The sequence below is a fragment of the Nannobrachium achirus genome, assembly GCF_963921795.1.
Source record: "Nannobrachium achirus genome assembly, chromosome: 3".
Taxonomy (NCBI): Eukaryota; Metazoa; Chordata; class Actinopteri; order Myctophiformes; family Myctophidae; genus Nannobrachium; species Nannobrachium achirus.
Genome location: NC_137812.1, coordinates 11,202,634 through 11,212,826, shown reverse-complemented (window position 1 = coordinate 11,212,826; position 10,193 = coordinate 11,202,634). Strand labels below are relative to the sequence as shown.

General features: G+C 41.4%; 1 protein-coding gene across 3 annotated transcripts in view; it reads right to left on the bottom strand.

Moving 5' to 3' along the window:
* Positions 1–1,095: 1,095 nt before the first annotated feature.
* LOC308281263 (uncharacterized protein) overlaps positions 1,096–10,193 on the bottom strand; it is a 33,646-nt gene continuing 24,548 nt past the window's right edge. For all 3 annotated transcript variants that reach the window (XM_080721401.1, XM_080721400.1, XM_080721402.1), the window contains 2 exons: positions 4,361–4,498; positions 1,096–4,028 (listed from right to left, as the gene is read on the bottom strand). In XM_080721401.1, coding sequence (XP_080577527.1) covers positions 2,697–4,028; positions 4,361–4,498 — 1,470 coding nt within the window. In that variant the 3' untranslated portion in view covers positions 1,096–2,696. The remainder of the gene's footprint in view (positions 4,029–4,360; positions 4,499–10,193) is intronic.

The window sequence follows — 10,193 nt, the reverse complement described above, 5'->3', positions numbered from 1 at the left end:
ATGAAGTTTGAAGTTACAATGGGTGTGTGTGGGGAGAGGCCCTGGGCCTTGAGGGCCTGGTATTATTTACATCAAATATCTAAATATTCAATCAAGCTAATTAAAAACTGTTCAGGGTATTCATAAAAGCCTGACCAGATGATAACATTACCAAAAGTTTTTTTGAAAGTGAAATATCCCTTTAAAGTATATATAAAAAAAGAAAAATTGTGTGAAATAATGTTACGAATCACACACACACACACACGCACGCACGCGCGCGCACACACACACACACACACACACACACACACACACACACACACACACACACACACACACACACACACACACACACACACACACACACGCACACCCTGCATACATGTTTAAACATCTGGTGGACAGTCTGTACAAGTTTACTGATGTTTAAAAAGTGGGTGATCTTCATTTTCGTGCATCAGACTTATTTAGCTTTTCATGGAACCCAAAGTCATTTTACAAAAAAACAAAATAAACAACTTTATTAAGAGAGAAAAAAGTTAGATGGCTGAAATTGAGCAAAGGCTGAAACAATAAGCTATTGTTATTGTTAATCAAAGGGGGGAAAACTAACTAATTATCTACATGTTTACATACCTGAGATAAGATATAAAGGTGTGTTACGCTATCTTTCAAATCTTAGTGTTTTGCCATTCATTTGGGGCCCACAGGTTGAGTGTATATCTCTGCATACTTTAATACATTGGTTCTCAAAGTGGGGTCTAGGGACCCCCAGGGGTCCTTGAGGGAGTTCCAGGAGGTCCCAAGCTAAATGATAGTTAGGAACTAAATGGACACTTATGGGTATGTTCAGAGAGAGAGAGAGAGACAGTTGGACAAGTACTATAGTTGCCCAACCACACTAATAAAAACACAATCAGAAGTACAGACAACCACAGGTTTCCTTATAGCATTATATTGGTGTTGAATATAGAGTATATATAAGAGTATATAAAACTAAAGACATAAATGATTGATTGGATCCTTTATTAACATCATTATTAACAGTACAGTCAAAGGTTATGATTAAAAGGATAACACAAACAGCCTCAGGGATCTTGTTTCCAGTGTGGTCCATTGTACTCAATTCATCAGTACATATAATAATACAATACAAAACCTATTGTATTAAAGCTCAGTAGAATCATAAGGTATATTTACAGAGACAGGATTCTATCATCAAGATGTTCAAGGAGTTAAACTATTTCACTCTTATTTTAATACAGTTTAAAACAAATATACATCTGTGACATGTGAGCTTGTAGATCTGTTATCTTCTCTATTTGAAAATGTTTTATTTTAAATTGTAGAACGGCTTACGTCACGCTCACACACAGTTTTGTACAGGTTACGAAAAATAAGTATTTTATACAGTGCATGAATATAAGACTATTTTAGTCAAGAGTCAGGCGTCTCATAGCACACAGGACATACAGTATCACCCTTCAAGGCAGACAGACCTGCAGCAGCCTCCCATTCTGCTGTCTGCACACCTACTCTTCTCCCTGTGATGTTTGTCTGTTTGGTGTGTTCTTATTGCTGTAATAGTTTGTCTGCTTTTTGTTGTATTGTTTTAGTTTTTCACATTGTGTGTATGATAGAGGGTAGCACGGGTCTTCCAGAACCTGATAACCCGAGACCCGAACCGAGAACCGAGCCGTTTTGGGTCTAAAATATTCACTTGTCCCTCGGGTCAGGGTAGGGTAGGGTCTAATTGCTTCGGGTCCGTTCAGGGCATTCCAAAATTAATTTACCCACAAGGATCCGAGAGGACCCGAGATTTAAAAATATACTGTGTATTTAATTTACCCTTCAACTTTAAAATATATATTGTTTTTAATGAGACATGCATTGTAATTACGCTTATTATCGCATATTATCGTCTGTTCTCGCTTACTGAAGGAGTCCCATTCAGCGCATCCAATCTCAAGCGTTGCACTGCCGCTGAAGTTTTGTTTTTTATTTTTTTTGCGAGGTGAAACGCAAACAAAGGCCACCTGTATGCAGGTTGGAACGTCATTTAGCTTATAAGGAGCATGTTTCTGGACATCATCTGCGGGGACGGGCGACATAAAGTAGGCAAAAATCTGTCTATCTGCAACACAAACTCACCGATGCTCGTATCGGTCCTTGATTACTTTGGTGGGGCAGACGAGATGCGAGCTGTGGTGGCGTGGACACTGACTGGACAGTAACACTCTCACTGGACAGGTTGGTGTTTGTTGTGGATGTCACGGTGATTGTTCAGCTGGGGACTGAGATGAAAATCTAACTGTTCTGCATGACGCACAGCGCACGCAACCCTCCGGAATAGCTCTCACCTCTCGGTCCTCTGCGCTGTGGATGAGGTGCCCTGCTGCTGCGCTATTGTCTACTCTAGGCTATTAGTCTAAAAAGTAATGGTAAAAAAATAAACATTATATAAAGCATTGGACACAGTTCGGGCCAAAGACCTGGCCAGATCGTGTCCGTTTCCCCGGTTCCATTTTAGGGTCGGATCCAATCACTCTCGGCTCCATTTCGGGCCAGGGCTAGAAAGTCTGTCTGGCGTTATACAAGTTTGGAGGCTAGTGTATGAATATTATACAATATGTTATTCCAGACAAGATCTGTGGTGGTGTCATAGAAAATAAAATAGAAATTATATACAAATAAAATGTATTGTGATATCAGATTTAGGCCATACTAAGAGGAGAGATGATCAGAGGAGCAGAGTTTGTGCCATCATCATTAAAACATGGACTGAAGAATGGATAGAGTTTCTCAGTGAAGGTGCAGCCAGTGAAAGAGTAGAGATGAACTCTGGCCTCCACATCATAAAAGGAGACCAGACCCTCCTCGTAATCCACAAACACTCCCACTGTCTGGAGCTCCTCTCTTACAGGGAGGAGGACAGGAGGGTCAGCATAAGCCCAGTACTCAATTCCATTCCACAACCCTATAGTCCAGTAACCATCGTTGGGGGTCGCTGTGATCCATCCCTTCATGTTGATGGACTCTCTGGCCACTCCTAGAGTCCAGTCAGTCTTCCCTTTAACCTGAACCTCATAGTAAAACCTTCCTGAGGAGAAGCTTTGTTTTCCTAAGACACAGGGACATTTAGAGATTCTCTCTGTGTTGTCTGGGACAGCACTCACTTGTTTTCCATCCTCAGACAGGATGAGCCTGCAGGGATGTGCTGTATCAGGATCCAGAGTCACATCCACTGCATATTGCTGGATCCTCCTCAGCTCAGCATCATAGGCCATACTAACAGGAGAGATGATCAGAGTAGCAGAGTTTGTACCATCAACATTAAGACATGGACTGAAGAATGGATGGAGTTTCTCAGTGAAGGAGCAGCCAGTGTAAGAGTAGAGATGAACTCTGGCCTCCACATCATAAAAGGAGACCAGACCCTCCTCATAATCCACAAACACTCCCACTGTCTGGAGCTCCTCTCTTACAGGGAGGAGGACAGGAGGGGCAGCATTAGTCTTGTTACGTCCATCCCTCAACCCTATAGTCCAGTAACCATTGCTGGGGTTCATTGTGATCTCTCCCTTCCTGTTGATGGACACTCTGGCCACTCCTAGATCCCACTCAGTCTTCTCTTTAACCTGAACCTCATAGTAAAACCTTCCTGAGAAGCTTTGTTTTCCTAAGACACTGACAACATAAGTGTCATCTGGGACAGTACTCATTTGTTTTCCATCCTCAGACAGGATGAGCCAGGGATGTGCTGTATCAGGATCCAGAGTCACATCTACCTCATATTGCTGGATCCTCCTCAGCTCATCTTCACGCAGCTCCTCAGTCTCTTGACTGTGTGTCTTCTGCTTCTGAACCACAGCAGTCTTCTGACTGTATGTTTGGGCCAGGATTATGGCTACCACGAGGGCAGTGGCTAGTACAGCTCCTCGTACAGCTGGTGTTTTGTTTAGGGAAAGGGAAGGTTTAGCGAGCTCTTTGTTTCTGTTGGACGTTTTTGCTTCATCTTGTTCTTCCTCCAGTTCTTTAATACGAGCCTTTCAAATCAATGATATCATAGGTTAATGTGTGATAATCATCATTTACGCTTAGAGCACTTATTACTATTCAGTGATTCTCAACATTGTGCATTTCAAGGACCCCCAGTCGGACCCACATGTAATATAATGTATTTAAATCTCTGTTAAATAAAGCTGTAAGGGTCCATTTGGTTCCATGTGTACACTCAGAGTTACAGACCTGTAAGGGCAATGTGTAACCCTGGTGGTCACCAGACCCAATGTTAGGAACCAATGAATTAGATAAACATTACATTCATAATTCTTTACTTTTACTTTTTTATAAATGACTTTAGGACAAATGAAAATACCTGCTGCTCTTTGATCTTCTGGTCAGACTCTTTCTGCAGATCCAGGATGGTTTTCTGGGATCGTTTCAGATCCTCCTGCAGCTTCCGGTTGATTCTCTCCAGATCCATACGAAACTTCCTCTCTTCCTCCAGAAAAACCTCCAAATGCACAATAATACATTTCATTATTTAGTAGCACCAGCAGCAAAGTAGGCCTAAACAGCATTCTCCCTAATAGCCTACAAACGTTCTACAAAATGGCAAAAAGAAAACTAAAATCATTTTCACGGACCGACGATGTCAAGCGTATGCGCTTGAGTCGCACTGCAGAGACAGAAACAGGTATGTATTTTTGCTTTGCCAATGTCAAAGTAAGTTTTCTCAAGCAATTAAAGCCCATTTGCAGTAAGTAATTTTCCAACATAGAGAGAAAGTACTCAAATGTTTTACTTAAGTAAAAGTATCAGTACTGCAATGTAGAAATACTCTGTTAGGGTGCCCTCACACCAAAATACCTATGAGAGTGGAATCTGCGTTCCGCCAATGCATTTCAATGAGAGTGAAGCGGTTTCATGTACAGCAGAGGATTTCTGCAAAAAACGCTCCCTTCTCATTGAAATGAATTGGCGGAACGCGGATTCCACTCTCATAGGTATTTTGGTCTGAGGGCACCCTTACAAGTAAAAGTCTGCAATTCAACATTTACTATATAGGCCTAGGCCTATTACTTGAGTAAAAGTACAAAACAAAAGTATCGGTATCAAAATGTACTTAAGTACCAAAAGTAAAAGTACTCATCAGGCAGAATGTCCCTTTAAAAAAATTAAAAGCCTTTTGAAAATAGCAGATCTACAAGCCAGCCAGCCAGCCTCGATCCTTCACAATGATCAATGGACAGTAGGCCTAATGGTTGCCAGCAACACTTCGCGCCCCATAATTTAATTATGAAAGAAATAATGACAATGGGCAGCAAATGATTGTCAGGTTGTTGCGCCGACAGATAAGCCAGAGAGAGAAAGTACTCAAATGTTTACTTAAGTAAAAGTATCATTAATGCAATGTAGAAATACTCTGTTACAAGTAAAAGTCTGCAATTCAACATTTACTTAAGTAAAAGTACAAAAGTATTGGTATTTAAATGTACTTAAAGTACCAAAAGTAAAAGTACTCATTAGGCAGAATATCCATTTTCAAATATATATATATATTTTTTAAATAGCAGATCTACAAGCTCACAATGCATCTAAAGTTCTAACATAAATGTAGTGGAGTAACCATACTTTGGTGTGACCATTCCATTACAAGTAAAAAATTTACTGTTTTGAATAAAAGTGCACAAGAACTCAAGTCTCCATCATGGAGTAATCAATAGAAAAAAAAATTGGGGGGTGAACTAATCCAACAATTGTTAGCAGGCATTAATCCAACGCAATATTCAGATAGATAGATAGATACCTTTATTATCCCACAGGGGAAATTCAGTTGCCCAGAGGCAGCACAGCAGTTAAGGTTACAAGTTACAGACTTAAGAAAAAGAGTACTGTAGTATACAGTCCAAAGAGCATGCACAAAAAAAAAGATAAATAAAACATAAAGTGTCGAAAGCTATTGCAAAAAGAGAAGAAGAATATATACATAAAGTGACCACGAAACATTCAACGCTCATAGAGTACGGAGGATTGAGGTCAGATTTTAGGTGAATCGTTCACTTTTTCATAAAAGCGTGAAATTTGGTACACTTGTACAGTTTGAGGCCCTGAACATTTTCAGATATGGAGCCATCGTAAAAACGCCCCCCTGGTGGCCATGGCGGCCATTTTAATTTCCACCATTACCAATTAATGTATTTTGCATCATAACTCCTGAACCCAACATGATAATACAGAATAGGTGATGTCTACACCTATGTTTTGATGGTCAAGGATTTCATTGATATCATGTAAAACTACATAAACTGTTCAGGTTAATAATTGCATTGTCAATTCACCCTTTGTCAGCCTTCTGGTTGGTCCCTGACTGACCAACCAGCAGGCTCTATCTGCCTTGTCCCGCCCTGGTTCCGCCTTTTTTATGTTGAAATTGTTAAAACATCATTTTTGGAGAAATAAAAACATTTAAAAACATGCTGAGTCACTATACTGCCACTGAGCAGCTCCATTTTACTGAAACCAAGTTTGAGATTAGAATTGAACACACAGAATAACAATACAAAGCAACTGAATTAGAATTTTAGTGGATGGAGTGTCCCACTGAATGTCCCACCAAGACACAGCAACCAATGGGTGTGAAGAGGGGCGGGACAACAGGCGGGACTTGACAAAGGGTGAATTCAGTGATGTTGTGAGGTAGTCCCTTGGTTTTGTCCAAACATTTTTCACTTTTTCATAAAAGCGTGACATTTGGTACACTTGTACAGTTTGGGGCCCTGAACATTTTCAGATTGGAGCCATTGCAAAAACGCCCCCTGGTGGCCAATTAGGCCATTTTAATTTCCACCATTACCAATTAATGTATTTTGCATCATAACTCCTGAACCTGACATGATAATACAGAATAGGTAATGTCTACACCTATGTTTTGATGGGCAAGGATTCCATTGATAATGTGTACAATATCATAAACTATTCATTTGAATAGTTAATAGTCAATTTAGTGAGGATTGCATGAAATAGATGAGATTATGCTGAATTAAATTTCAAGCATATTTCATGCCATCCCGCTAGCTTGGGCCTAATTTACTGTTATGTTACTTATTAGTGTCCACAATAAGTCTTTCTTTTGGTTGAAGCTTTCAGAAAGGACTCTGCAACTCGTTATGTTCGCTTGGACAATGGCTTCCATCCAACCACTACCTTCTAGCCAGTCCCCAGTATCTTGAGAGCCACCATCTCAATATGCAGTCCTCCTAAGACAATCACACAATGATCTTCCCCTTCTCTATGTGAAAGGGGCCAATTCCACTGTATTTGTTTGTCTAAATTGTGCAGAGGTTGGTCCATAGTCACAACAGGTACTGTACTTGTCCTGGATGTACCCTCTGCTTGATTGATGACATTCATTGCATGATGAATCATGGCCACTGATTTTGAGTCATCAGGGAATAGGGGAAGGAGAGCTGAGATGGCAGGGGTGAGTTCTTTTGGTTGCAGCTTATTGGCATGAAAGGCTGCCCAGGAGATGTGTTCTGCCAGTTCTGCTGGTTGATTTTCCAGGACAGGTAGTCATTGACCCTAACCCTAACCCTATTCTTTAACTCCAACCCTTGATGTCTGTTCCTCAGGCACGTGCACACATAGACATCAAAGGGGGCTTGAGCCCCTGCCGTTTTGTTTGTCTGTAAAAAGTGCCCTCTCCAGACCATGAATGCAGTTTTTACTATGGAGAAATGCAAATGCCCTCTTTCCATGCCATACCTGAAGGCAGCATTCAAGAGAATTGTCTTGTCCAAACTCTCCTGAACTTGAATACAGCATCTTAATGTTGAAAGAATTTCCCTCTCTGAGTATCTATGCCGTTACACCACTATTGACTTGATTAGTTCAGTGTGGTATCAAACACCGAAAATAGCCGAGCAGTGTGTCGGCTATTTTCAATATATCCACCAAAAGGGCCTTTCAGACATTTCAGCCCCTGCCTCTCTAACATTCTCTGCACATCCCTGCTCTTCCTGGCTCAGTTGATCTAGGTGGCAGGAGTATAGTTTATTTAAAACTAAAGACAGACTATGACATACCATATCATTCATTGGTAACATGCACTTTTTGTGCAGTTTGGCAGGAAGGTACTTGCTTCATGAAGGGGTTCAGCAGATGACAGATCTTCACAAAAAAGCACTGAGATGAGTCAACCAAAAATAAATTTAATAAACTTAATTTGGACACCATCTTAACAGTAAATCAGGATGTCGGATGACATGAAATATGCTTGAAATTTAATTCTCTCATCTATTTCATTGCAATCCTCACTATATCACTGAATTGACTAATGACCATTCACCTGAACAGTTTATGATGTTGTACACGTTATCAATGGAATACTTGACCATCAAAACATAGGTGTAGACATCACATATTCTGTATACGGTTTAGGAAATTAGATGCAAAATACATTATTTAGTTATATTTATAATATTTTGCAACCCATCTTTTCACCCAGTGCCAATTGCCTAAACTGTAATCCTGGGCTGTAATCCTGCTCTCCCTCTGCCACGCCTGGGGACAGCCCCAAACTGAGCTCATGCTTCCTTCAGTGCGTGAGGAGTGAACAGGCCGTTTCTTTTCAGCTGACAGGGGGGAACTTCCCTGGTTGGACGTAGCGCATGGAAGGAACACGTTATTCCAACCAGTTCCTTTTCCCCTCAGGCTGGTCAGGGGGAGGCATTTAGAGACCAGGATTTCTGCATGTTTTTGTGAGGGTATCTACCGTAGGAGAGATGGGGAGAACATGCTAACTGCACACAGAAAGGCCCTTTTGCCAACCCCACCTATGGTGTACTGTGGGTACTGAAGACTGGGAGCCCACAGCGTCCCCCAGTGGGAACCCAGGACCTTCTAGCTGTGAGGCGACAGCGCTACCGACTGTGCCACCATGCCCCGATTATTTGGTTAAGGAGGATATTAGAATTGCCGCCATGGCGGATATTAGAATGGCCGCCATGGCCACCAGTGGGCGATTTTGCGATGGCTCCATATCTGACAATGTTCAGTGTCCCAAACTGTACAAGTGTACCAAATTTCATACTTTTTTATGAAAAAGTGAAAATAAATTGGCAAAACCATATCGGACTACCTTACAACATCACTGAATTGGCAATTAACTATTCACTTGGACAGTTTATGATGTTGTACATGATATCAATGGAATCCTTGACCATCAAAACATAGGTGTAGACATCATCTATTCTGTATTATCATGCTTGGTTCAGGAGTTAAGGTCCGTACACACTGAGGGCGAATTGGCGAATAGCGAATTAGCGTATAATTCGCCTTTTGTTTAAAACCTTATAAAGTCAATGGAAGCATCCACACCAACCGCGAATTTCGAAAAAGCGAAAAGGCGTCTGTTTTTTATTCGCCCTTGTGTCGAATTTAGCGAACGTTCAAAGGCGAATTCCTCTCTCTCTGTGTATCAAAGTAAGCTCACTCTACCCTATTTCAAGAGAGAGAGAGAGAATGGTGGAGGGACCTTCACGTTGCATTGAGGCCGAGGGGAACGGTGTTTTCTCCTTTTCCGTGTCTCTCTCTGTGTGGCAGCGTGGCTGATTGGAAAAAGTAGCAATGCATTACTGGTAAAAGCATGGTTTATGTATGTTTTAGGCTAATTTATAACTGCAAAAAGACTAATGTTTTAAAATAAATCGCTGGGTATTAAATACAAAAGGATCCGAAGTGTAGTGGAGTTGAAGGAAAGTACTGGAAATTGGACTCATCTACAAGTACAGGCTACTCAAGTAAATGTACTTTTAGTTACTTTCTTTTTTCAGACCTGCCAGCATGCAGGGACACGGGCGGAGGAGGAACGGTGAACGCTCTGCTCCCCTTCCCCTCTCTCTCTCTGGCCAAATGCACTGCATGCAGAGAGAGGTGATATAATATACGAAGAGCGCACTGTCTCGCAAACAGGGAGCGCGTGTACTATTTGATTCCCTGGAGTCTGGACCCTAGCTGTCTCCGTTCTACTCTCTCCTCTCTTCTCTTCTCCTTTCTCCTGCGCTAGAGACAGATAATCACCCCCTCGTTTTAGGCGGAGGGGGAACGGTGAACGAGTGTTGTTTCTTCTATGATGTGATGGGTTGTGTGCGCCGGTTTTCCATTGTTTTATTTGTTTCCCCGGCCGTTCTCCTCTTTCTCCTCTC